At 40.6% G+C, this 27,790-nt stretch overlaps 2 protein-coding genes and 1 long non-coding RNA gene across 4 annotated transcripts; 1 reads left to right on the top strand and 2 right to left on the bottom strand.

Moving 5' to 3' along the window:
* Positions 1 to 2,369, top strand: LOC105358786 (G2/M phase-specific E3 ubiquitin-protein ligase-like). The gene is made up of 10 exons (XM_023962721.2): positions 1 to 48; positions 141 to 223; positions 322 to 381; positions 457 to 662; positions 774 to 873; positions 1,001 to 1,157; positions 1,235 to 1,332; positions 1,628 to 1,772; positions 1,849 to 1,966; positions 2,045 to 2,369. Exons 1-10 carry the CDS (start codon positions 22 to 24, stop codon positions 2,332 to 2,334), a joined length of 1,284 nt encoding a protein of 427 aa, XP_023818489.2. The 5' UTR covers positions 1 to 21; the 3' UTR covers positions 2,335 to 2,369.
* Positions 2,370 to 2,492: 123 nt separating this feature from the next.
* On the bottom strand, positions 2,493 to 6,966 carry LOC144987761 (uncharacterized). 2 transcript variants are annotated; one of them, XM_078937117.1, is made up of 7 exons: positions 6,405 to 6,966; positions 4,613 to 5,283; positions 4,464 to 4,509; positions 4,252 to 4,343; positions 3,910 to 4,020; positions 2,914 to 3,190; positions 2,493 to 2,772 (listed from the first exon to the last, which is right to left on the bottom strand). In XM_078937117.1, the coding sequence occupies exons 1-7, from the start codon at positions 6,423 to 6,425 to the stop codon at positions 2,563 to 2,565; spliced, it is 1,428 nt and encodes a 475-aa protein (XP_078793243.1). In that variant the 5' UTR covers positions 6,426 to 6,966; the 3' UTR covers positions 2,493 to 2,562. The 2 variants fall into 2 exon arrangements, 1 of the variants encoding a protein (XP_078793243.1); XR_013651428.1 differs by lacking the exon at positions 4,613 to 5,283 and having other exon boundaries at positions 6,405 to 6,953.
* Positions 6,967 to 13,958: 6,992 nt separating this feature from the next.
* Positions 13,959 to 27,046, bottom strand: LOC144988162 (uncharacterized). The gene is made up of 2 exons (XR_013651991.1): positions 26,905 to 27,046; positions 13,959 to 16,935 (listed from the first exon to the last, which is right to left on the bottom strand). It is a non-coding gene; the product is annotated as an uncharacterized LOC144988162 (long non-coding RNA).
* Between the last annotated feature and the right edge of the window lie 744 nt (positions 27,047 to 27,790).

Below are 27,790 nucleotides of genomic sequence, written 5' to 3'. Positions count from 1 at the left end.
CATGTACATTCATGCCCAGTGATGTTAAGCTCATCTGATGAGGAAGAGGTAATGAATAGTTATCCATATTTGAGCATTAGACATATCTTAAAGGTCATATGCATGTCATCAATACAACTCATTTTGTATACTATTTTCAGCCTGGTGAGGGTGAATGCCCCATATGCCACGAAACGTTTCCATTTATGGACTTAAACATTCATGCCAGTTCCTGTGGAGAAAGGTGAACCCTTTTCCATAGCTTAAACATTTTGTGCAACATTAATTGCATAATAGTTTTGGCATAACGTCAAATTCACTGCTTTTTCATCATTTCCACAGGTCTGACAACAGTCTTGAAACCAACACTGCATCAGATACACTTTCTGACAAGATTTCTTGGCAAGTAATTATATGCTGTGAAATTGTATAAAAAGCTTACACGTCTTGATCCAAATCACGTAATTTTCTGAACAGTGAGGAAGATGTTTTACGTTGGCTTGCTGCCCAAATTGACCACACAAAAGAGTTCAGCCTTTGTGTGGCACGAGAACAGTTGGTGGAACGGGGTATGATGCTCTGGAAAAGACAAAAGCGAAGTTCCCCCATCAATCCTCTTAAAGTTACTTTTCTGGGAGAGTCTGGAATTGACACTGGGGCACTGCGTGTGGAGTTCCTGACAGGTACTTATGTTTGAGGAATGAAACAACATTTTATTGTTGTTTATTGTTTATTGTGCATTCCTATGCATTTCTGTATCACCTACTTGAATGTCTTTTTTACTTTTGTTTTAGAGTTGATTTCTGGGATTGGTGACAGGCTCTTTGAGGGTCAAGAAGGGAAAGGAAGAATCCCAAAGTATTCCCTAAATGACCTTGACAATGGTCTCTTCAGGTGTGTAATGTTATCTCAGATTCTTCCCAGAAATTTAAAATGAAATAGTGCAGTGTAGAGGCCTTCCTTCATGTACATATTTAAATTCATAGTTGGTTGAACATTTTTCAAACTTAGAGTTTTTAAGAGTTGCAGGGGAAGTCTTTGCAGCGAGCCTTGCACAGGGTGGTCCAGCTCCATGTTTCCTACAAGAATGGTGCTACCAGTTCCTGGCAACTGGTGAGCTGATACCCATAAGCAAAGATGACATCTTTGACTTGGAGTTGTCACCACTGATTGAAGCTGTAAGATCAATTTATTGTTTGATATTTAATTTAGGTATTAAACAAGTTTGTTACTAAAACACTTTTTTTTTTTGCAGATTGACGAGGCGAACGATATGACAAGCTTCACAGACCAGATTGTTAATTGTGGCTACACTGGTCCAATAAATGAGGAGCATAAAGCTAGCATAATCAGGTTTGTCTGCAAAAAACAAAATTCTGGTTTGTTTTTTTGTCGTCATTTTGTAAACGTGCCTCTGCATTATGAAGACTGGCATAATCCTGGTATGAGTGGTACAGAGCAGAGAAAATTACTAGCAAAAACATACTTTGTATGGTTTTATTCCTGTTTATTCCACAAATAAATAGTAATTATTAAATAGATTATTAAATAAATTATTTCACAAATAAAGATCCATAGAAATAGTTATTATAAATTAGGTGGTGGTTTTAAAATCTAACTAATCCTGTATTTCTGTGTTTCCTGTAAGGGCAATTGTCTTGCATGCCACAACAAAAAGGACAGCGATGCTAAGCCAGCTACGACAAGGCTTAGATGTCTATGACTTCTTAAAGGTCATCAAAGGAAATCCAGAACATTGCCGTGGTCTGTTTGTTGCAGGCAATATTGAGAAAGTAAGTTTGACCGTTTAATTAGCTAATATGCTCTGTGCTCTTTTTAAATTGATACACACCCTCTGCATTATTATAGGTGGATTCACACTACATTGTGTCCAGACTTGCACCGGAGTTCAGTAGCTCCACAGTCAACCAACTAACAGAAAAAAAAATCTTAAACTACTTTCAAGATTTTCTGCTCGAACTTGAGGGTAGGTTAGATCTCAATTTTTCTCTCCCTTTATTTCTTCGTTAATTATTGAAATTCTGTTTTGTTTTTTTCTTTCAAGATGCAGAACCCGAAGACCACGACGAGCCCTCTGTCCCCGGTGTGATGCAATGGCTTTCTGGCCAGGCTCACAGACATCTCTTGTTATCAGACAGGGAAGCATTTAAAATAGTTGTTCGTTTTAACCACAATTGCTTTGACAACATGCCTGGTCACACCATCTGCTTCCCTGTTGTTAGTGCCTGCACACAAACTGTGACTTTTCCAACAGCTCATCTCAACTCTTTTGAGGAGTTCAAAGAGAGTATCTTGATCTCTCTGAAGTGTGGCGCAGGATTCCACAGAATCTAGTGTTTCAACAATTTTTGTTTTGTTAAAATGTAGTGTTTCAACAATTTGTTTTGTTAAAAACTAGTGTTTCAACAATTTGTTATTTTGCAAAACTTACTGTCTTTTGTAAACAAAAGGAATTTAATGGATCAAACATAAAAAATTGAAGTTATACAAAATTCCAGTGGTGGTTATTGACCATTTATTATTTTATTTTGGTTGAGATCTGTTCATATTGGTAGTTGTTTTTTACATTCTGCTGTGATGACATACATAGTTAAGTACAGAAATGTAGATGTCTTGGCCATGGTTTTCAGATGTCCCACAAGGGTTGAAAAGTTGGGACAGTTGGGACAGGTCTGAGTCAGAGAGGGGACAAGCCACAGACGGAACAACAACTCCAACCGTTTCCTGCTCGGCCTGGTTTGAGTTAGACTGTTGTCCAATGTCCACAGAACCCTGTACACACAGAAAACGAAAGTTAAAACGGGAATATATATATTAACAATGCATCGACTGTTAATTTACAAATTCTATTTTTTTGCCACAGCATTATAAAAACAGCACAATTGTAGTTAAAACTGCTTGTTTTTGTTATACCTGCGCATAGACAGGTGGATTGATGGGAGTTTGAGCTCGGCCCATTGCCCACAGTTGGTTGGGGGTTAAATTTTGTTCACTGCGAAGGGAGTGGTTATCCCACGTGGAAATGAAACTTTCCAAGTCAGCTTGCAGTCGTGGCAAAAACACATAATGCGCAGCAAAGAGATGACGACTGTCAGACGGGTCCAGCAGTCCATCTTCTTCCAAACAGTGAAACATGTTGTAGTAGATGACGGTGACAGACATCCACACATCCCTCCACAAACGTTCAATTCTGTAAAAAATACATAAAATGACTCCTTAAAATACAATTTCAATATGTTATGGAGTATTTCAGAAATGTACAGCCACAAATATGGCCTAGTAAGTACAGTGGGACACAGAGAATTGCTACCTATCTTAAATATGTTGTGAACTTTATGTGCAGCATTATGTTTATTATTGTACACAGTACAAAATTAAATCTCAATTTATTTGGATTTTATCCAAAAAATGACCCAGGTCTAAACAGTTAAAAACATTATGATTATGGCCCACATTTTCTTTAAATTACTTATTCAAATTATTATTCGCAGTTAAAATGCAGTTGACACATTCTTCACAAAGCTGTACTTGGAATATGGGAGCCATGTTTTTTAATACTTGTCCTGTCCAACAGCTGAGCAAACAGATGAGAGCTGAAAGCCTTTTGTGTTGAATATATTTTACTGTTACAACAGGGGTTATGAATCGTCAGACACACTAGGTGTATTTTTGAGTTAACCCCTTTTATAATTTAGACTAAACTTTATTCATATCTACATTTGCAACAGTTTTTGTTGGACGGGACAAAAGAAAAGGAGGGGGGGGTAGAGAGAAGGATGCTAGAGAGGGGGGATAGGAGGGTGATTATAGAAAATGTGTGTGTGTCTGTGTCTGTGTGTGTGTGTGGGGGGGGGGGGGGGTCAAATCATAAATCATGTTTATAGTCATTATATGGGAGCTATGTCTTACCTTTGATTATGAACACTTTTGCCAGCCATGAAACTGCCTCTGTCACACCCACGGACTGCAAACATCCATCTTGCTATGTCCACATTTTCACAACCTTGGTCTGCTCTAACCCTTTAGATGCACAAAAAAATATTAGCTGGTTAAGTTTCAAGTAAAACATAGAGGACAGAACTGCTCTAAACTGAAATATCACCTCTGCTCTCAAGCATTTAAAGTAAAACGTTTTGTAAAAAAAAAGGTCCTGTGACAGGAAGTTACACGGTTCTGGTCTAAATAAAGCTTAGTGGCTTTCTACACCTCTCAAGTCTCCAAGAGAGAATTTAGGTACTGACAGCCACAAACCTATTAGGAACACCGTGGTCCTCCACTGAGCGCAAAAAAAACCCTAATGCTGTTGAAGCTTTGTTGTTTGTTGCTGCTCCCAGGTACATTATCTGTGGGGTGAGATAAAAAGGGGAAAAATGTGGGAAGAAATAAATATATGCCAGTTAGGTGATATTTTAAACACAATTAGTAAAATAATAGTATGAAGGGCAAACAAAACAAACCCTCACCTTTCGTGAGAAGCCATCTATGGCTCCAAATATAACAAAACCATACCTGCAACACAAATTCAAAATAACATTTTTTATACTATTTCAAGTGCAACAGATGAAGTATAATATCTTGCAGATTTTCTTAGATTAGATTGAATCTGACTTGCCTTATCAGCTTATGGTTTGTATCTAGGTGAACTAGGGATAGTGGAGCAGGTACACTGTACACACGCCTCTTTACACATCCAAAAGTAGATCTTGTTAGTCTGCCTGAGACACCCGCCCCATCTACACGTCTCATAGATTTCCATATTCTGGTCCATGTAATGCGATGTCCTAGAGCCCGAAGTTTGCCTTTCATAATTCTAAAGCCAATAGTGGGGTTGCTTTTTTTGATGCTGAAAATAAATTGATCCAGCTGGTCATCTGATATATTGCTATATGTGCTCTTAACTGTCAATCCATGCCTTTTCAAAGCCCGATTGATCGTTCTCTTGGATACACCCATAAGGTTTGAAATGGATGGGATCGACAAGTCGGTTTCAAGGTATTCTCTCAACTTTTCTTCATTCACCATGATTTTAGGATGTCCCACATTGTTGTTCAAGAACTCAACTTCCACAGCTGGGCCATGCTGTTGCTTATATTGTGTCAGAAGTTCATGCAGATTTATGAGAGCATTACAAACATCTTCAGGAATGCTGACTTGGTTTGAAACAGAGCGAATGAATGCCAGTTCATGGGTACATGTAAAAAGTAGATGACCCAAATCCAGCGGGTGTGAAACTGCTCTCTCTATGTTGTTCAATACTCGTTGCAGCACTTCCCTCTGGAATTCCTAGAGAAATGTTGAGAAACCCAATTTAGGTTATACTTTCTTTGACATCTTAAAACATATTTTGATTTATCGTGGTGACAATTCACTGGTTCTTACTCCTAGGTTAGATATGACCAATCCTGACACTCTCTTAAAAATCGACAAACCCTGTCTCCGAATTACCACCCTATGCCCTATATAGTGTACTATATAGTGCGTTCGCCATTTTACATTGTCGGAATCTACAATTCTAAATTTGAGTACACTCGAAAATTTCCAAGAATTCTCTACGAAAAACCAGTGTGAATCGATGCTCACGTCATTGGCAAATGTAGACCACAATGCATTGCGTTTGAATTTTTTTTAAAACGACGGGCGCATGCCTGATGAGAATGATTAGTAACTTGGCGGTTTATTTCTGAACAAATACAATAAATCTACACCAATGTGTCACGTTCTTCGTCATCACAAAACAGTATATTCATAGTCTTCGTAATATGTTCATATTTATTATGTTATTAAAATGGATATTGTCATGATCGGCGTAAATGCAGTCGTAGTTCCCCTCCAGACCAAGTGGTGGCAGCAATGCGCCTTTATGTTTCCTTGTCAAGCGGCATATAAGCAAACACCCAAAGGATAAGAGTAGCGAGCATGGTGTCCGAATTGCTTTTAAAACTCCAAAACACTATATAGTGCCGCACTATATAGTGTTTTGGAGTTAGGGGTTAGGGTGATTATTCGGACACAGCATCAGTTTTATTAATACAAGTCATGAAATGAGCCGGAATAACCCGCTAGCATTAAGCTAACACGGCTAGCACAGGCGAACATTGGTTACAGTAAATGGAAATGGTTACAAGTAATGACATGAGAACAAAAAAGCATTAAAAAGGAGCGGACACCCTCCGCAAAGACTCAAATAATTATCAATAAACCATCTACTTTGCTGGGGGGGGGGGGGGGTAAGCATTAAGCTAGCACATTAGCTCACTGTTTACAATGAGTGGTGGTGATGATTTATCATGCAACATCTTAATTTTTTTCCCTAGCAGTCACTGGTGGAGCTCATCTGACTATGCTGGCGTCCTCCGATTATACAGAGAACACGTTTGATTGTTCTTGAGATGTGAAAAACTTACCTCCGGTTGCTGGTTCGCCATGACTGTCTCTGATATTGGTACGATTTTGGCGCTCTGAGGTGGTGGACGCTGACGTAAGACTCGGAGTCATTCGGTAGCCAATGAGCTACTGGCTGTCGGGGATGTCCCGCCTCCCCTCCCGTTGACTGACGTGGCGCTGTTTTTACGTGTGTGACAGGTTTTAGGCTACGTTCACACTGCAGGGCTTAATGCACAATTCGGATTTTTTGAAAAAATCCGAATTGTTTGCTAGACCGTTCACATTTCCAAGTAAATCCGAACTTTTGTGATCTCCAGTGTGACCGTGACACGACCCAAACGAGACCCGCATGCGCAGAAGCCAGAAGAATACTCAACGGTGAACGACGTCACTTGTTTGCGGAGCAGATGTCAACAACAGTGTTGTCAAAAGCGGAGCTCTTTTTGTAATATTACATTTATTTTCACGAAGGAGCAGCACAATTACAATCTTCTCATTTTAAGAAGGCAATGGAGTCGGGATCGTCTGTACCCACTGTAGTGGAAGAGGAATGTGTATGTGTTGGAGCCGCTCGCCCGTGTGTGTGTGTGCAAGCGCGTGCCGCGATAGAGAATAGGGGGGGGGGGCAGTGTGGGCGCGCATTCATGTTGTGTGTTACGGAGGAAGGAGGACGGTAATAAAAGAAGGTTTCCCCCAGAATAAATGCTATGGACTCTTTATTAACCCGTTCTGGAGAATCTAAGGATCAGAACAGGGAGGAGGAGTAGGATCGCCTCGGGTTCCCCGCGCTTCTGAGCACGGTCAAAGGGGAGAAAGAAAAAAAAGTCATCGCGGTAAAGGTTCAACACCACGCTCTGCCATTTAGGTGGAATCTTTTTCAAAAACCGTCCAGTTGCGATCAGAGCCCTGGAGTTTGGCCTGAAAAGAGCGATCACCCCAAATATTAATCCAATCAGTGACCTCGCTTCCCTTCCACGGTCTGGTCTCAGCAGCATCGTCCACCATGGTTGATGTTTACGTTCTCGTTCCCGCCTACTTTAACGCAAAATGATGACGTTTGTTGCGTGTCGATGACGTACGGTTCGGAATCAAGTCGCCTGGCCGGTCAGACGGCGGTCGCAATTGAAAAGAACGGCTACAATTCGGAATCAGGACGGCTAACCCACGGGGCCTGGGTCGCAATTGAAAAGATCGGATCTGTGTCATTCAGACTGTCATGAAAAGATCGGAATTGGGCCACTTAGGGGCAAAAAATTCGGAATTGGGTCGTTTCAGCCTGCAGTGTGAACGTAGCCTAATCGCAACCGCAAAAAAAAAGCTCAACTCAAAAGACGATTTCAAAATAAAAGCGCAACTCAAAAAGACGATTTCAGAACAGCGAGAAAACAAATCAGCACCTGAGAAATATGACTGCGCTTTAGGTTATAGCTTTTGGTTGCAAATTATGGGTTTTGGTTCTCAATTTATGAATTCTGATTTGCAGATTTGAGTTTTGGTTGCAAATTATGGGTTTTGGTTCGCAGATTTTGGGTTTTGGTTTGCAGAATTCGGGTTTTGATTCCTGGTTTTACAGTTTTGATGCCAAATAGTTTAGGCATGAATTTGACACCATAGTTTTCCATCTGTGTTTTCAAACCTGCATCAAGAATTATCTCATGTTTATTGATTCACTTTCTTTGTTAGTTTGGCTTCTCTGATGAACCACCAGAGGGCGACAGAGAACTGTTGATATTATTAACACAACAGTTAAAGAAATCAACATTTAGCACAAAGTGAACAAACTTAGGTCACGTGCTAACGTTCTGATTCTGATGGAAAAGCCTTTTAATTTTATTTCTTCAGAATTTTGGCTCAAAAAGACCAATGACAAATGAAACTCCAATAAAGTTGCTTTATAATGAGGAAATGAAATGTTATTTTTATTGAATTATGAAATGGAGACTCAGCTTCAGGTGATAAAAAAGGTTGGTGCTATTTCCAGTTTTAGAAAGAACATGCCTTCTGCACAGTTTGCAGTGAACGTTACTCATTTCTGTCAGTTTTTAATGAACTGAAATACCTCCACAAGAGATGATATTTAAGTTTTGATAACATATAAACACTATTTTACACAGAAATACTTTAGACTATTTACTTTTTGAACTTTTCTGTGATTTGTTTAATGAAAATAGCATCACATCACCGTCACTGCCTGGACCTCTTTCTGGGTCCTAGTGCCCTAAAGGTTACAGCTCCTGGTTCCACAAGAAAAAAGTCCATTCTAGAGGCCACTCTGACGTCATCATCATCAAAGACAGCGTTACCTAGCAACCATACCAAGACCATAGCAGCTATAGAGGGAAACACAACAAACCATCAACGGCGGTTAAAGCAGTCAGACGTTTGTTCTGCAGCTCAGCAAAAATCTCTGCTTTAGGTTTTGGGGAGAAAAACAAAGGAAAACACACGGAGAAGGATTCTGCAAAGGAAATCCCAAGTTCTATTGGTAAGTCAGCGTCCTGGAAACATGCTTTGTTGGTTCTGAAGTGGCATGAATGCAGACTTAGATTGGTTTGTTTCCTTGGATTCTTCAGATGGATTCAAGCTGTAAATGTTGTCAGCATAAAGCAAGTTTGGACTAAACTAAAGCAGAAAGTGGCTTTGAAGATGGTCAGGAGAAATGAGGGCTTTTTTCAGGAATTCTGGGAAGAGGAGGACTTCTCCAAACAACCAGAATCTAGGAGGAGGTTTTTTCAGCATTGAGATCAGGATTTAGCATGAGCTTCAATCCCATTTTTGTTCAATCCAAATGTTTACCGTCATATTCAGGAGTTCAACTCTGAAAGCCACCATGACATCATAGACATTAAAGACCCTGTTACCTAGCAACCAAACACAACAAACTGTAGACTATTCAAACTGGACATTTTGGGGCAACAATTCTTTTCTTACTCAAGTTTTTATGAAAAATCCAAATGATGGAAACAGATTGTGTAAAGGAAATGAGGATCTATTGGTGAGTCACAGTCCTGGAAACATGAGTTGTGCTCTGATGAAGACGCCTGATCCAAATGTGGATTTTTGAAATGTTCTTCATGAGATTCAAACTGATTGAAGCTTTGAATTAAAGGTGTCGACACATTTCTGCATTGGATTCATTCTGTTTCAGTGTCTAAGGTTGGTTTTGTGGCAGAAACCAAGTTTTTGTTGAACAGTAGCGTTTGAAAAAGCAGAAAGTGGCTTTGAAGATGGTCAGGAGAACTTCTTTGAAGAGGAGGACTTATTTTTATTTTAATTCTAGAGATTTTTCATTTCTCTCTATTTCTGACACAGAATCTGAACAGTTCAAACGTTTAGTTCAAAATGATCCAAAGCAGAGAAATCCCTGAAAACAAACATTTCTCTTTTTTCAGGAACTCTTTGACTTTCCAGAACTCTGCTGTGTCTCCAACATCACCCCCCCACAGTCCAGCATGGAGCGTCTCTGGACTCTGTGGAGGAGAGTCCTGCTTTCAGAGACGCTGTAGAAGGACAGAACAGCTGCTCTGTGATCCAGGTCCACTCCTCCTCTGGAGGAACCAGGAGCTGAGATGGAGGTGAACATGCTGTTGTGGAGAAATGAGAAACTGTCTGGAAAACAATGGAATGACCAAGATTTAGCATTCAAACCAAATCTACTGGCATTTCCACTTCTGCTGATGTTCTTGAAAAAACATCAAATCCTCTCCTCTCCACCTCCCAGTACCAACGTCCTGTCAGACTCTCTCTACTCAGAACAGATTCAGTGAATCTGTCTGGATGATCAGAATCAGACTGAGCTTTTTCCATCAATGTCACCTTTCTGTTCTCCTCTGACAGGAACAGATAGATGTTTGCTGGCTTTGGATCCAGTGACCTGAATATCTGAGGAAGTCAGCTCTGATCTTTGGTTCTGGTTCTGGTTCTGACAGGAAAACGTCCACATGAGAGACTGTCAGTGAGATGTTTGTCCATTCCTATCTCAGAATGTCCTGCAGTTTGTCTCTGAGCTCTGACAGCTGCTGTCTCATCCTCAGAGTCTGTCAGAGGACGGACATGGATGCTGGCTGAGGGGGGGGGGGGACTCACTGAGGGGGGGCAGGGAGGGGGGGTTGGGCAGAGAGTGGCTGAGTGAGAGCTGCTTCATCTCAGCGTCCCTCCTATTCATCAGCGTCTCTCCTCTTCATCTCAGCGTCCCTCCTCTTCAGCCATGTCCTGCTCCAGCTCCTCCAGATGACCTTTGACCCGCCTCCCTTCAGTTTCTGCTGGGATCTGATCTGCTGCTCCACATCACGGCTTCTTTTCTGGAGGAGACGGATCATCTGAGTGAAGATCTTCTCCCTGTTTGATCAGCAGAGTGATTGACGGCTCCACCTCCTGTTGGAGCAGCTTCACCTCCTTCTCTCTGTCCTGGATTCTCTGCTGGATTTGTTGCTGACTGTGGACGTTCTCCTCTGCATCCCACAGTCCTTGAAGACACTTCCTGCAGTAGCTGTGTCCACAGGGAACAGTCAGCGGATCCTTCAGCAGATCCAGACAGATGGAACAGCAGAAGCTACAATCATCCAGATCCTTCTGCTCATTTGGCTGCAGAGTTCCAGTTGAAGAAGCTGCAGTTCTTTCTGCACTGAAGGTTTCCTCACAGCTTGTTTCCCTTCCAGACTCTGAACTTTCAAAGGTTTTGTCATCAGGAGGATTTCAGGATCAGAGTCCAGGACAGTCTGGGATTTCACTGAAGACTTTACTGCAACTCAGAAACATTTATTGGTTTAGCTGTCAGTCAAAGATCATGAAAGAGACAAAGTCCAAAGTTCTTCATGTTATCAACAAACGTGTTTTAGCAGAAACAGTCAGACGTTATTTAATTTAAGACAGACTCTAGAACAATGAAGGGATATTTCTGCCACTAAAATGAGAAAGACAGACAGAAAAATCCTATAAATTCTAAAAATCTTGATTTGTACTGAAACAAAGTCTTGTTTGTTTCTATTCATCTTAACAGCAGCAGTAAATAGGAAAAAGGATGGCGGATTTCAGACAGAGTTCAGGGTTAAAGTCAGGATAGTTTAAAGGCTGCTCACCTCCATCAATTACTGTCCCTTTCCATCTTTATCCAGCTCAGCAGCAGCATTGACGATTGCAACACTGCTTTCTTCTGAAGCATCAAGTGGTCCAGATCTCACCTGCTCACATAGCCCCACCCCCACACACATTCCACCACTTTTCAGCTCCACTGGCTTCCTGTCAAATGCAGGATTGACCTCAACCAGTTCAAGTGCTGTGTGTCATTCAGATGAAGAAAGAACAAGTTGTGAGAAACTTTATTTCGGTTAAGTTAAACAAACAAACTTAAAAACATCAACATAAACATTGACACTGATCAATGTCAACATAAGCATTGAAAATAATAATAATAATAATAAATAAATAAACATAACATAAACATTGAACAAAATTAACCGAAAAAGGTGTTGGGTGAAGCCAAGGCTTATTTCCCCAACCCTGAATACAAACATTACATCTACCTACAAACTGTTAGAACCTTAAATCAGAAAAGAAAAAAGATGAAAAAACCAAAAACAAAAAACAAAACAAACACTTCTCAAAATGACCTCACAACCACCAAAGTCTCTCAGTCCAGAAGGTATTTTTGAAACATTTTAACTTTATACATTTTCTTAAAGTGCAGTATGGATTTTGCATTTTTCAGTTCGTCTGATAATAAATTCCACATGTTGACCCCCTGAACAAAAATACTATTCCTTAATGCGTTAGTTCTGACCACTTTCTTTTTAAACATATCTTTACCTCGAAAATCATAATTATCAACTTTTATTTCGAACAAACTCAGTATTTTGGCAGGTACACATTGTTTTTTAACTTTAAACATAAAAATTCCAGTACTAAGATAAACTAAATCATAAAATTTTATTGCCCTTAATTTAGGAAATATTTGTTTTGTGGATTGATTGTATGAAGAGTGGTTTACAATTCTAATTGCTTTTTTTTGCAGAATAAAAATAGGTTTTGTATTTGACTTGTAACTATGCCCCCAGATTTCTAAACAATAGGTCAAATAAGGAATCATGAAGGAACAATATAGAATATACAATGTAGCTGTGTTTAAAAAATATTTGACTTTATGTAGGATGGCTAATGATTTGGACAATTTAGAGAGAATATAAGTTATGTGTGGTTTCCATGATAATGCATGATTCAAGATTACTCCCAGAAATTTTATTTCATTTACTTTACCATTTATTTCATTTTCAACAAGTCAACAGATGAAGAAGATTTCAGGAAGTTTCCCATTCAACAAGTTCAAGTTTCCAGAGAGCTAGTTTAGCATCCGTGTTCTGGACCAAACCACTGTCCCTCTGAAGGTCCAGACACAGAGAGGCCCAGAGTGACCCCCATTTCTCCTTTTTGCTCTCTCCAGTGGCTGACTCCGCCCCTTAGGACGTCCCCCTGTGTGGATCAGTGGTCAGTGGGTTGGAACCTGCTGCAAATGCAGGCTCTGGTTCTAACTGCTGGATCAGAAGTGGAATGTGAGCTGTAGTGGTGTGTCTGCAGCTGGATGTGGAACACATCAGGGAGGGGTCAAAAGTCAGTTTTTCTTCACGTAACCCTTGTGCTATCCCAGGCACTTTAACATTGGGAGTTGGGTCATCTAGACCCACTAGACAGTGCTCTGAACCTTTTTTCTTCAATGATTTGTGAACCTCACTGGTGTCCGAGGATTACATGAAATCTTTCCACCTTTATCATGGTAGGAATAACACGTCAATGCAAGGGTGGGGTCATCTAAGATAGCACAAGGGTTAAAAGGATTCCAGCCAGAGACTGCTGCCCCCCCAGTGCAAAAAGGCCCATTACCGGAGGTCCTTTGTCCCAACAGCAGTCAGACTATTCAACAACATGGAGATCAATAAAGTCTTGAACATTGAAATGTTGACTCAGACAGACTCAGGCTCCATCCATATCCATCAGGAAAATGGCAGCTGAATTGACTTCTTTTTATTGGAGCTGGAAGTAAGAAATTTTTTATGGGTAACATCAAACTGGCTCAGTCCAGATCACTTATACAGTCAGTGGGTCCTCCTTTGGGTTGTCTCTGTCTGCACCTGTACAGACTTCCTCTTTAGGTCAGAATTGGACAAAAACAACAAGTGGAAGAACAACAACACTATGGAAAACAAACAAATCTCTATGCAGAATACAGAAAAGTGTGGTTTCAGTGAGTGGAGAGCATCTTCACACTGCTACTTCCGATGGTTTCAGTTTGGAACAGCTGGACGTTCCTTCATGAAGATATAGAATAAAACCTTCTCTGCTAGAGAAAGTAGTGTTTGGTAAATAGTTGGAGATGTTTCAGAGCTGAAACAGGCAAATTTAAGAAAGACAAAATGGTCAACGTGACTGATGAACCAATCAACTGATTTGATGAAGCTCTGTGATCTCACCTCAGTCATGGGTTCAGCAGTCAGAACTGGACCTGAGGAGTCCAGCTTTGGAACCAGCAGAAAATCACCAAACAGTAGAAACCCACACTGTGGGAAAGACTCCACACTTCTGACTGATGTTCACGTCCACTTTATTCTTCACAGTAAAGATTGGAACAGAACACTGAGAACCAAAAAGAACAGACGAACAGTTCTAATGTCTACTAGAAAGCAGGAATCACAAGAACACCAGACACAAACACCAGTCTGGTTCTTTATAATTTTATATTTTAAACAATACTGAAATATTTATGAACCATATAGTGTTAGATTTAGAGATGTGTAAAATAATTCTAGTTTCGTCATGGTAACACAAAGACTTAGACAACATTGTTATCGCTTATACCATGGTCCGGGTAAATACTTGATTCTGATTGGCTGCTGGGTATAGATTAAAAAGTGATAATCCACAGGGATAAACACACGCCTAAAAAGAAGTTCTGGTCACATAGCTTCAATGTTCTACATCACTGCGCTGGCTTCTTTACCACAACCTTTAGCTTAATCGTATGAACAAAAACAAGCACTAAGAGGTGAACTTTATCTCTGAACTGATTTTATTTAACACATCCTGATGGTCGTCATAGTTATCCCTTTCCTTTGCAGCTGTAGTCAAAGTCAGTGCTGGCCCCACCGGTGCGTTGCGTTACAGTGACAGTGTGCCACATCACGTAACAAATAGTTCGCTTTTTGAGAAAAACGCAATTTAAATCCAAAAAATAACAAGAAGAAAGTACTAAAAACGGATTGAATATTTCTTTCTTTTGTAAGTGACCATGGTGTGAGCAGGTTAATGGCCTTCAAAGTGTGCAATATGAGAAATTAACGCACGTTGCAGAAGAAACAGATCGGGCTTCCACGGTGTACAATAATACACACTTCGTCTGTCAGTGTCCCGGACATAAACAACAACCACAACAGTTAACTCAAAAACTTTTAAAAATAACATAAAGTACAAAATTCTACTAAGAAATATCAACCAACAGAAATTGAACATTATCAAAATTTTTAAAAAATCAAATCTTACCCTCAATTCAAAACAGCACATTTCTATTTAGCGGTATATCTAAAAGAATTAATTTCATGAAGTTAAATAACTTAAAAAGTGAAACTCATGATGTTTAGAATCATTACACAATCCCTGATTTGAGATATGTGAGCATAGTGGCTTATAAATGACAAACACCTACAAATAATGTCTAAAAAATTACAATTTTAAGTCAGAAGAATAAAAAAAATGGTTTCAGCACTCAGATTCAGTAAACTGTTCACTTCAATGCATCCAATAATCACTTCTGCCTCCTTATTACTAAATAACTGCATCAATGTGGTATGGAGGCCATCAGCCTATATACATTTAAATGAAAGATCAGGATGCTTTGATAGCTGATCTCAGGTCAGTTTCTCTTCTGCATGAGTTCTCTGTTTTAAGGTCGAATACATCACTAAAACTTTTGGCAAATACTTTACACAAAAAAGGGGTGATTTGAGACTAAATACATTGCAAAAACTTGTTTTATATTGTTTAAACAAAAAGACTAGATACAGAACTAAAATTGTTTATCACATTCTTTACATGAAAAGGGCAGTCCCCTTTAATGTGTTTTCATGTGTGTCTTGAGACTGGATGTTTGGTTAAATTTCTTTTTGCATACTTTACAAGACAAAGGTTTCTCTCCTGTATGAGTTCTCATGTGGTTTTTGAGATTAGATAATTGACTAAAACGTTTATCACACTCTTTACAAGAAAAAGGCTTCTCTCCCGTATGAGTTCTCATGTGTGTTTTGAGATTATGTAGGAAACTAAAACTTTTATCACATTCTTTACAAGAAAAAGGCTTCTCTCCTGTGTGAGTTCTCATGTGTTTTTGGAGACTAGATGAATCCCTAAAACGTTTATCGCATTCTACACAAGAAAAAGGCTTTTCTCCTGTGTGAGTTCTCATGTGTGTTTTGAGAGTAAACACATGACTAAAACATTTATCACATTCTATACAAGAAAAAGGCTTCTCTCCTGTATGAGTTCTCATGTGTTTTTGGAGACTAGATGAATCACTAAAACGTTAATCGCATTCTATACAAGACAAAGGTTTCTCTCCTGTATGAGTTCTCATGTGTTTTTTGAGATTAGATAATTGACTAAAACGTTTATCACACTCTTTACAAGAAAAAGGCTTCTCTCCCGTATGAGTTCTCATGTGTGTTTTGAGATTATGTAGGAAACTAAAACTTTTATCACATTCTTTACAAGAAAAAGGCTTCTCTCCTGTGTGAGTTCTCATGTGTTTTTGGAGTCTAGTTGAATCACTAAAACGTTTATCGCATTCTACACAAGAAAAAGGCTTTTCTCCTGTGTGAGTTCTCATGTGTGTTTTGAGATTATGTAGGAAACTAAAACTTTTATCACATTCTTTACAAGAAAAAGGCTTCTCTCCTGTATGAGTTCTCATGTGTTTTTGGAGACTAGATGAATCACTAAAACATTTATCGCATTCTATACAAGAAAAAGGCTTCTCTCCTGTATGAGTTCTCATGTGTGATTTAAGATGACATGTTTGACTAAAGCTTTTGTCACATTCTATACAAGAAAAGGGCTTTTTTCCTTTGTGTCTAATGTTTGTTTTGAGATGAGATAAATAACTAAAAATCATCCTCTGATCTCTGTTCTGTGGGTCTGTCTCTTCATCTTTAGTTGATGTTGATTCTTCATGTTGGTTTCCTTCTTCATTCTGACAATCAGTTACATTAAAGCTCTGCTGATTGTTTAGATCTGCTTCACTGTTCTCATCTTCCTCAAAAGTACGAATCTCCATCAAGGTATCAGTCTCCTGCTTCAGATCAAGCTGCTCTTTATCCTGACTAATGCAGAGTTCATCTGGCTCCTCTTTACTTTGTGGAAGTTGTTGTTCCACTTGTTCCTCTTTAATCTGCGAAGTTTCTGGTTCTCCATGTTCCTCTTTAACCTGTGAAGTTTCTGGTTCCCTGTGTTCCATTGTTAAATTGTTCTGTTGGTTGCACAGATCCACTTCACTCTCATCATACTGAGGGACAACTGTAGGGACAAAAAGACAAAAAAGGAAAACTTTTATACTTTTAAAGGTATACTGTGCATGTGTATTGTCAAGAAATAGTCTGTCTTGGTTCTCTTTTACAGATAAGACAGTTAGGAGTGATGTCAGTCTTTCAGTCTTCGGTAGGTTAAACACCTAATTAAAGAAACTCATAAGTTTTCAAAAAAGGTTACTATACATTTTAATAAACACACACTCCCCACACTGACAAACTCATCTTTTACAGTAATAAGGTGGTGGTCATTGATCTTGTGTTTCCTACGCCAGTGTTTTTCAAGTGGAAGATGGTCAAGTGTGCTGTGTGAAATTGCCCTCATTCACGGATCTAAAAACATTTTACCATCTCCAGGATATCAGCTTTGTTCATCCAAACAGGCTCTGATGAAACAGAGTAGTTAGGAATATTAAAGATCGTAAAATACTTTTTTTTTGTGTTTTTTTATTCTATTAAAGACATTTAGATAAGAATGACGGTACCGCGATTTAGCAATAGCTTCAGACGTTTTCGCAAAAGTACTGCCCCTTTAATTGTCTCCAGCAATCATTTTTGGAGGTTTAATCACATGTCATTAGTCTGACCAATCAGAAGTGGTTAAAGTCTTCACTTCTTTGTCCTGATTCTGCTCATAAAGTCACTAAGTTTCAACAAAAATACCAGCTAACGCTCATCTTTAGCGGTGCAGCTTTCCGCGGGATCCGGTGTCAGACCATGGAACAAGTGAACAAACTATGAAGCTCAGAGAAGCGAGTCTATCTGCGTTCGCCAGCTGTTTACACTACATCTCCCAAGATGCATTGGGTGAAAGTGACAGCGTTTCAGCGCACAATTAGTCTTTTTCTTAAATGCATTGAAACCACAACGAACACACATCAAACAGTTTTTAAACCTTTTAACTTTTATTACAACTTTTAGAAAAAACAGATGGATGCTGGTGTGCCGCGGGATTTTTGTCAAGTGTCCCGTGGCTCAAAAAAGTTGAAAAACACTGCCCTACCCCATCTCTTATGGGGGGAGTCAGACACTCAGTGGTGGTGGTTGTGGCCCGGGGGCGAATGGCGGCCCACAGGAAGATTTTTTGTGGCCCTCAATAAATCATAAATTAGGGTTGTGCTGAAGAACGGTGCCAGAAAGAAGCCAGGGTTAGCAGTATGCTAACACGGGCTAACAACATTAGCATGAACATAAATCCATGCAGGAAAGGCTGCAATCTGCATCCTGGCTGCTCGTAAATATGTGGGAATATTTAGCCTTTATTTTGTCGGGACACGACTGGAAACACAAATCCATGTGATTGAACGGTTTCTAAGCACTGAGCGGCCTTTCTGCTTTGAAGCTTACACCGCCCCACAGCCGCTGAGTGAGCTGGCGCTCCGAGCTCTGCCGACACACACTTTTACCGGGACACCATGTTCTCTTAAATTCAGTAGCTCGTCCTAAGTCTCCCACACGTAACAAAGCATCCCCAATTCCCCTTAAACCCAAAACTGTAAGTCCGTCTGCTCTGCTAGAGACACAGTCGCTCGCTCCACCGGTCCACCTGACTAATCAAGTGCAGGAGCGCACCACTTCTTTTCTATTTTGTGTATTTTATTTATTTTTAAAAATCACTTCCCTCAGTTTAGACTGGATCATCATGGATGAGTCATTATTTGGGAAATAAAATAAAGTAATAAAGTAAAATAACAAATAAATAAATAACAAAAAACTACCCAACCCCCCTGATATCATCGTCCATCCCGATGGTTGACTGCAAACATAGTCAACTGCCAATTTAAGGGACATCAGCCAACCCTATCCTAAATGATCGTTATTAAACCAGCTGTACATTGTTTCAGCATTTCTGGTCAGATCCATGACCGTCTTTGTTTTCCTCGTCTGAGCTGGAATCTGGATCAAAACAGTATGGCTAGGGGAGAGGTGAGTCAAGATGGAGTAGGGACGTGCGGTTTGGAGCTCCTGCAGACTTTTGATCATATCTATTTGAAAAGCGGCATTGTCTGGTAGGTGTTGTGTAAGCCCGGCCTTAAACAATTTTAATCTCTGAGGAAACCAACATAAGCACAATGGCAGAGAAATCCCGAAAATACAAGTTTGACAACGGTGCATCTAAGCCAGCAAGAACGGCGAGCCTGAAAGCTCGGTCCAGGGTGAGGACATTAAAGCAGAGATTCTAGTGTCACTGAGGGATGATAAATCGCAAATTACCAGAGACGAACTTCAGAGTGTGCTGTCAGAAGACTTTGAAGCTTTCAGGTCTGAACTACAGGCTGTGCGAGCAGAAATTGCTAGCAATGCCTCAGCTGTGCGAGCGTAGCTGGCCTCGATGGAAACGGACATGGAGTATGTGAAAGGCAGACTGTCTACGTGGTCAGTCTACTGTCACCGAGCTTCAAAGTGAAATTACAACACTACGGGATAAGTGTAAAGACATGGAGGGGAGAATGACGCGGGGAAACATTCGCATAGTCAGTGTTGACGAGCGGCTGGAATCCAGCAGCCCAGATGAGGTCTCCAAAATGCTCAGAAAGGTGCTGAAGCTGGAGCGAGACATACAAGTCAACCGATCACACCGCGTGCCTGCGTCCAGGAAGATGGGAGACAAGAGACCCCATGTCATCATTGCCAAGCTACGTGGCGTCGTGTGGGTGAGCGGTTTTCTGATGTCAATGTTGTGGATCGAGTAGCCCATGGTGGTGGTGGGGTTATGGTATGGGCAGGCGTATGTTATGGGCGAAGAACACAGGTGCCTTTCATTGATGGCATTTTGAATGCACAGAGATACCGTGACAAGATCCTGGGGCCAATTGTTGTGCCGTACATCCAACAACATCACCTCATGTTGCAGCATGATAATGCACTGCTCCATGTTGCAAGGATCTGTGGACAATTCTTGGAAGCTGAAAACATCCCAGTTCTTGCATGGCCAGCATACTCTCCGGACATGTCACCCATTGAGCATGTTTGGGATGCTCTGGATCGGCGTATACGACGGTGTGTTCCAGTTCCTGCCAATATCCAGCAACTTAGAACAGCCATTGAAGAAGAGTGGACCAACATTCCACAGGCCACAATAGACAACCTGATCAACTCTATGCGAAGGAGATGTTGGTTATTTTGTGTATGTGGAAAATGTTTCACATCTTTGAGTTCATACCATAAAAAATGGGAGCAATAAAAAAAGTGTTGCAATTATATTTTTGGTCAGTGTATATAAAAAGATCATGGAATTGTGAAAATCTGCACACAGATTTTAAGTTAGCCACTTTATTATTAAATATATTTAATTTTGCTTTAAAAAACCTGTTCATTATTTTAAAACAGCATTTTAAAATATTTTAAAATCCTGCGAAGCTGCCCTCTTCTAACGTCTCCACCAAGCTTCTCAGTATGTTTTATCAAACAGTGATTGAAAGTGCTCTGCTGTACGCTGTGGTGTGCTGGTGCGGCACAAGCAAGAGAAACCTGACCCGACTAAACAAGATCATCAGGAGGGCTAGCTCTGTTGTGGGACTGAAGCTGGCCACAGTGGAGGAGGTGGCTGAAAAACAAACATTGTCCAGACTTCAGGCAATTATGGACAATGTGACACACCCTCTGCATGAGGCCTTCAGTGAGAGGAAGAGCAGCTTCAGCAGCAGACTTTTATCCCAACGCTGCTCCACGCAAGACTTAGAAAGTCATTTGTCCCACAAGCCATCAGACTGTACAACACTCTGTGTTGAGAGCTTTTAGTCTTGTTTTTGATTAAGCTGAATTTCTGGGAAACTTGACATGTTTTTAGGAATTGTTCATACTTGCTTTTATCCTTTTTATCCTCTTATATTTTTAGCTATTTATTGTGTTTTTATTTGTTTTAGGAATGATTGTGTCTTCTTCTCTTCCTGCTCTTGTCGAGGATGGACGATTTTCTTCTCGCTCCTTCTGTATCAGCCCCCCCCCCCAGCTTTTGTCTGTCTTCCCTGGAGCTCCATCTTTCTGCCTGTTGCTACTCCTGCTCTTTTTACACTCTAAAGATGGATTTGATCAGCTGGTCTTTGAATTCGATCGACAGAGTTTTTTCCACACTAAGGAACGGACCCTTAAGCGGACCCTTCCTGCCCAGACGGCACCCACGCGGCTGGATACACCAACGATCCATGGGGCAAGTGGAGGCTGGTGTGCCTGGCCCAGCTGTCTGTGGAAGACGTTGAGGATGTGTACCTCTTTGGAGTTATGATAATTGGAGTCCTCATCATTGGGATCGGAGGATTTCTGATCTATCAGGCAGTCTGGGAGCAGAAGACGGAGAGAGGCGATTCGTCTGAGCTCTGTGGAAGGATTCTTCGGGGAGGAGAGACTCAGTACGAGAAACTTTCACAAGTGGATCAAAAGCTCTGTGCTTGTCGTGCCCACTTAAGCAGGATGCTCTCGATCTTTGAACTTGTGCAGAAGATGGATACCAACTTGGAGTGCGTTTCTGCCCGAATTGAGTCTAGACTGGTCTAAATTGCCCACATTTTGGATCAAATCTGCCTCTCAGTGCAAGACCAGTCAAGGACACAGCCAGCAGAGCAAACAACCTGCTGGCGCCGGAAAATCTAATCCAATCGGACCCCCCCTGAGCTGAGACTCCTTGGCTCCAACCAAAACATCATTCGCTCTCAGAGTGTGAAAACCGCTGACGCTGCTGCTCACCCCCCCCCCCCCCCCCCCCTCGACCTCGACATTCCTCGGAACTCACCCCCCCGCCCCCGAGTGAGCACTCCTGGAGACGCGAGTGCCCGTGAGGAGCAGCTGCGACCGGAGTATAACAATCCAACCTTCCCAGTGATCCTTGTGTACTGCGTGGCCGTGAGAATATGTGCTTCTGTGTTCAGACGGTGTTTTTTTCTTGTATCTACACATTGTATCACAGTGTTGAGATACAACCTTTTTTTGTCACCAATCACCCTACCCACCTATTGTAACCATCTTTACCCATCCTAAGAAAAAGGTGCGCAGTCGCTGCAGCTGCCTCAGTAAAACTCGAACTGTATGTGTATTTGTTGTATGTCTGATCTTGTTCGGGTTGCACTGGAAGTAATTTCGTATGTCGGTGTAAAAGCTGTGCGTATGACAATAAAGGATTCTGATTCTGATTTAAGTATGGGCAGTTGGCCACTTAAAATTTCCTTCGGGATAATTAAAGTCTATATATCTATCTATACTAATTTTAAAAATGTTGAATATTATTATAATTCTATGGCTTTTTTCAGGACCTTGGATTTCAATTTTAATATTTTTCAAAGAATCTTTGTTTCTATTTCACTTTGCTGTTTTTCAGAATTACTTACAGTGAGGTCAATAAGTATTTGATCACCCTGTGATTTAGCAAGTTCTCCCATCAATTTATTTGTATTTTACTGTGACAAATAAGTATTTGATAACTTGATTATCAGATAGATTTCTGACCAGCAAAGACCTGCTGTTCTGCTTTTAAATAGTCCAACTCCACTCTGCTCATGATTCTAAATTAGTGGCATCTGTTTGAGGTGGTTAGCTTGTATAAAGGTACCTGTGCACCCCACAATAATTCAGAAGTCTAACTACCAACATGGGCAAAACCAAAGAGCTGTCAAAAGACACAAGAGACAAAATTGTAGATCTTCACATAGCTGGACGTGGCTTCGGGGCAATTGCCAAGCAGCTTAGTGAGAAAAGAACAACTGTTGGAGCAATTGTCAGAAAATGGAAGAGGCTAATGATGACTGTCAGTGTCCCTCGGACTGGGGCCCCTTGCAAGATCTCACCTCGTGGGGTATCGATGATGGTAAGGAAGGTGAAAAGTGAGCCCAGGACTACATGGGTTGAGCTGGTCAATGACCTGAAGAGAGCTGGGACCACCGTTTCCAAGGCCACTATAAGTAATACATTAAAACGTCATGGTTTAAAATCATGTATCGCACAGAAAGTTCCCCTGCTGAAGTCAGCCCATGTCAAGGCCCGTCTGAAGTTTGCCAATGACCATCTTGGTGATCCAGAGGAGTCATTGGAGAAAGTCTTGTGGTCCGATGAGACCAAAATAGAACTTTTTGGTCGTAACTCCATTCAGCGTGTTTCGAGGAGGAAGAAGGAGGAGCATCATCCCAACAACACCATACCTACAGTGAAGCACGGGAGTGGAAGCATCATGCTCTGGGGGTGTTTTTCTGCACAGGGGACAGGACGACTGCACTGTATTAAGGAGAGGATGAACAGGACTCTGTATTGTGAGATATTGGGCAAAAACTAGGGCTGCACGATATGAGGAAAACTTGCGATATGCGATATTAGTGATCAATATTGCGATAACGATAAATTTGCGGTAAATAAACAAACAGAAAAATAAACAAAAATATCATTCCCATTTCATTGCAACAGTTTAAAAATTATACAGTGATCCCTTGCTATAACGCGGTTTACTTTTCACGGTTTCGCTACTTCACGGATTTGCATCGTGCATTGTGTTCTGCATTCTGATTGGCTAAAAAAGTCACTCCGCTTCTTCTCTACCTGTGCGTCAATAATGTTGCAGTTTAATATGTACACGTACGTAAATCAGCTTTCCAAATTACGTACATGCAAATCATCTTGCAATTTCAAGTTTCTCTAAAACCCATAGAAAAAGAGCAACACCAACTGTCAATCACTATGTTCTTCTCCCGAACAAACACACACAGCTGCACCGTGGGCTTGAGAAGGAGAAAACACTGCAGCTTCTCAGACTGAAGAGCATTGAAATACACCTGAGCCACTATTTGTCCGTTTGTACTTTGTATTTTTTTCATGATCATTTTAAATTTTCTCCCGTTTAATTTAATTACTCTCGGGTCGCGGTGGGCGGGGCTTATCTCCGCGATTTGAAGCCTTCTGTTTACAGCGATGTTTCAAATTATTATTTGACAGTATAGTACAGAAGTTATTTGTTGAAAAATAAACGTTTTTAAAGTACTTTGATTTGTGAAACAATTGCTTGAGCCTGTAAATTGGTTTGTTCTTTCTTTTCAATGTATAATAGAGTATTTAATTGTATAATAATTGTTAAAAAAAATAGAGGTTTCTACTTCACGGATTTTGCCTATCACGGGTTCTTTCTGGAACGTAACCCCTGCGAAAAACAAGGGTTTACTGTACTCCAAATGACCCTCATCGACATGGGGGACAAACATCTAACATAATAGGCCTCCATCTGATTGGTCAACAATGGGAAGGCGTCCATCTGATTGGTCAAAGCATAAAGGGATTTATTTGATTCGTTAAATGCTTCAAGCTGCTAGAAGATTGTTTTAACACATTTTGGATTTGCGATTTAGTGCGATATTCGCCATCTTTTGCGATATGCATATTGCAGAGCTGGATATTGCGATAACGATAAATTTGCGGTATATTGTGCAGGCCTAATGTGTGGAGAGATCTCCATCCTCTACAAAAAGCTTACAGCCACTACTCTGAAACTCATTCAGTCTAGTCCAGGATCGATTACTTCTTCATGCAGAAAGAGCACATGAGCACAATAATGGGGTGTTACATTGGAGTAGCTGATGTATCAGACCACAATGCCATTTATTTAAAAATTAGACTTAAGGGAAGGCAAAGAAATACTTTATGAAAGCTGTTCTCTCTACTACAAACCAACAGGTAGAATCAAAATTAACGGCTCCCTCACAAATAGATTCATGCTGGGAAGGGGGACTAGACAGGGCTGTTGCCTTAGCCCTATATTTTATCCTCTATATAGAACATTTTGCCCAGATGGTGAGACAAGACACGAGGATAACAGGAATAGACATCGGTGGACAGGTACATATCATAGGCCTGTCCGCAGATGACGTTATGGTATATTTATTAGATCCAGTCAAATCATTTGGTAATTTGATGAAGATTTTTGATAGATTTGGTCAAAGCTCAGGATACAAAATAAATATAAATAAAACTCAGATACTCATTGTTCAATTGAATCAAATCAAGGTTTAAAGGAAAGGAAGATAAAATGGGATGCCAAATCAGTTGAGTACTTGGGGGTGAATATACCTTAAGACCCAGCAAAACTATATCAGGATTTTCTCCACGTGTTTTAAGTTTGTCTAAGACTAATCTTGTTGTCGCTCGCACATGTTTAAAGTTAAAGCCCCGTTAGCTGTCACGCATGTAGGTGTGGGACATTCATTCACCGCAGCTACCCGGCTCCTGCGGGGGCGGAGAGTCCTGTTTGGTCTGGGTTGATACGCTGCAGCGCCTCACCATAACCATAACCGTAACCCTCCTCCAGGTCTGTAAGGCCCAGAGAAAAGTTCAGCAAGGACTGCATATATTTATTTATTATATAAAATTACGAGCGAATATACACTTTCTAAAAAAGAAAGTAAGGAACTCCTTAATGTGGTCCGGGGAGGGGCATGTCAGGTTTCCTGCCTTAAATGTTCCCTTGCTTTCAAGCCCGGTCAATGTCATGTACTCCACTGTGATTGTTTGCTTTGTCAGCTACGGGCACGACAACGAAAAAGTGTCATTCATATAAACTGGCGGGCCGCATTAACATTAAACTTTCATATTAAGGCGGGGGCCTTAAAATATCATCTTAGGGGCCGCAAATAGCCTGTGAGTTTGAGACCTCGGCTGTAGACTCTGGCACTGGTACACTAGCCGCAGGTCGGAAGAACGAATCATTAGTTCACTTGCTCATAGCTCAGACGCACATATCAGGTTGTGATGATATTTGTCTCCGTTTCCTTCCCACAGATGTTTACGCGCGCTCGATTATCTCTAGGCCCCTCCCCCTCCATGCATTTTAGCCACTTACAGCTGCTTTCCCTATTCTTCTCACACGCATAAGCCGCCTCACAGACAGGCATCACACAATGAAACGCGAGTGTGTGTTTGCGTCTCATTGATTATTTCATTGATCATTGACGTGCCCCTTCCACGTTTAATGCATAGAAAATACAGAGGGTGGGGGAGGCAAATTTACTGGTAGCACATGTGCGACTGGATGTAAAATTCAGGTGCACACTCTCAATTTTTGGTCGCAAAATGCGACCACTTGGTCGAAGTCTGGAGCCCTGCACATCCACCCTGCGAATAGTATTGCAAAATTCAATTTCAGTTAGCATTTACAGGAGAGACGTGGGGTGATAATGTCAGTGCATGTTAGCCCAACCAGCAAACGCCAAAAGTTTAGCATGGTGAACTCTGTTAGCATTAGGCTAATCCAAAAATACTGGCATTGAGTCTGTGTCCCAATATTTATGGACCTGACTTGCATTATGGGACAAGTGTGATGCATGATGGGATACATAGCATAACCCTCAGACAAAAAGCTCATTAAAATTTTACAGATTTCAATAAAAATTCCCTCAAAATCAGGATTTTTGCAGCAATTATTAGATTAAATGAAAAATAGATTCATTAAATTACTTAATAACAGGTAATGATTGATAAATCACACAATGAATTAATCTCATGACAGTTCTGATAATACTGTCATAATTAAAATACATTTTTAAAAGCTACATTTTATAAATGATTGTCTTAACAGCCAGAAAAACAGAAATAAAAAGTATTTTGTTAAACAGTGAAGTGGAACTTTGTGGCTCTTGTTGGGTTTTGGTCTGGAAGAAACTGGATCAAATGGTTCTTTTAGTGTTAAAGGTTCCAGACTCTTGATCTCCACTGAAGCTATGAGTATGAAATGTCATTCCACAGACAAACCATCAACAAAATGATCCTGATGCTGCTGAGGTTCTTATGGAAGTGAAGCAAATCTCAGCAGAGATGCAGTTTTTCTAAACTGAAAACAATGTCTTCTGTCTTTTCAACTGGAAGGGACAGAAGAGACTCTTCCAGGACACACTGTTGATGGACTGCATGTTTGGAGAGCTTGAAGCTCAAGATAGAACCGTTGTTCAAGTGAACATACCGATAGTGTGGAGATGAAGATCAGAGTCACACTGACCTGCTGACATGTGAGAGCTGTCCACACTTTGGACATGACTTCTGTCCCTCCTCTTCCTCTGATCTCTGTTCTGTGGGTCTGTCTCTTCATTAGTAGTTGATGTTGATTCTTCATGTTGATTTCCTTCTTCATCCTGACTATCAATTACGTTAAAGCTCTGCTGTTCCTCTTTAATCTGCAGAGGTTCTGATTCTTCCTGTTCCTCTTTAATCTGTGGAGGTTCTGGTTCCTCCTGTTCCTCTTGAATGTGCCGAGTTTCTGGTTCCTCCTGTTCCTCTTGAATCTGTGGAGGTTCTGGTTCCTCCTGTTCCTCTTTAATCTGTGGAGCTTCTGGTTCCTCCTGTTCCACTCTAAAGTTCATCTGCTGGTTGCAGAGATCTTCCTCTTCAGTCATCCAATGCTGGGGGAGGCCTGCAGGGACAAAAACACAACAAGGAGCCTTTTATACGTTTCCAGGGGGGTATTCCAGAAAGCAGGTTATGCTAGCTCCCACGGTAAGTTTGAGGCTAAGGAAGTTGATAACTTCAGCTTTCGGTTCCAGAAATTGAGGTATGTTTAAGGGTATGTCAAGTTGACATGGCAACTCATGCTCTGAACATAACCTGGTCTGGAGCAGGTTTAGTTGAAGGTTAGTTTATTTTCAGAGAGGTGAAGAAGCATAGCGTCTCTATTTGAAGATGATTTAGTGGATGAAGAAGCTCAGAAAATACTTTTTCCACCGTGAGAGGGTGAAAAGACCACATATGGATGTTGGAAAAAAATAATATTTTTTACTTTGATCTAACTTAATTATTTGTTTCGGTTAAGATAAATCATTTATTTGTTAAGTCAGTTTAAAAATAACACGTACTTTTCAGACATTTAGTTTACTTTCATTCAAATTAAT

Source organism: Oryzias latipes, chromosome 2 (genome assembly GCF_053564925.1).
Source record: "Oryzias latipes strain Hd-rR chromosome 2, Olatipes_Hd-rR_3.1".
Taxonomy (NCBI): Eukaryota; Metazoa; Chordata; class Actinopteri; order Beloniformes; family Adrianichthyidae; genus Oryzias; species Oryzias latipes.
Note: the sequence above shows the minus strand (reverse complement) of the source record. Positions and strands in the feature narration are given on the sequence as shown.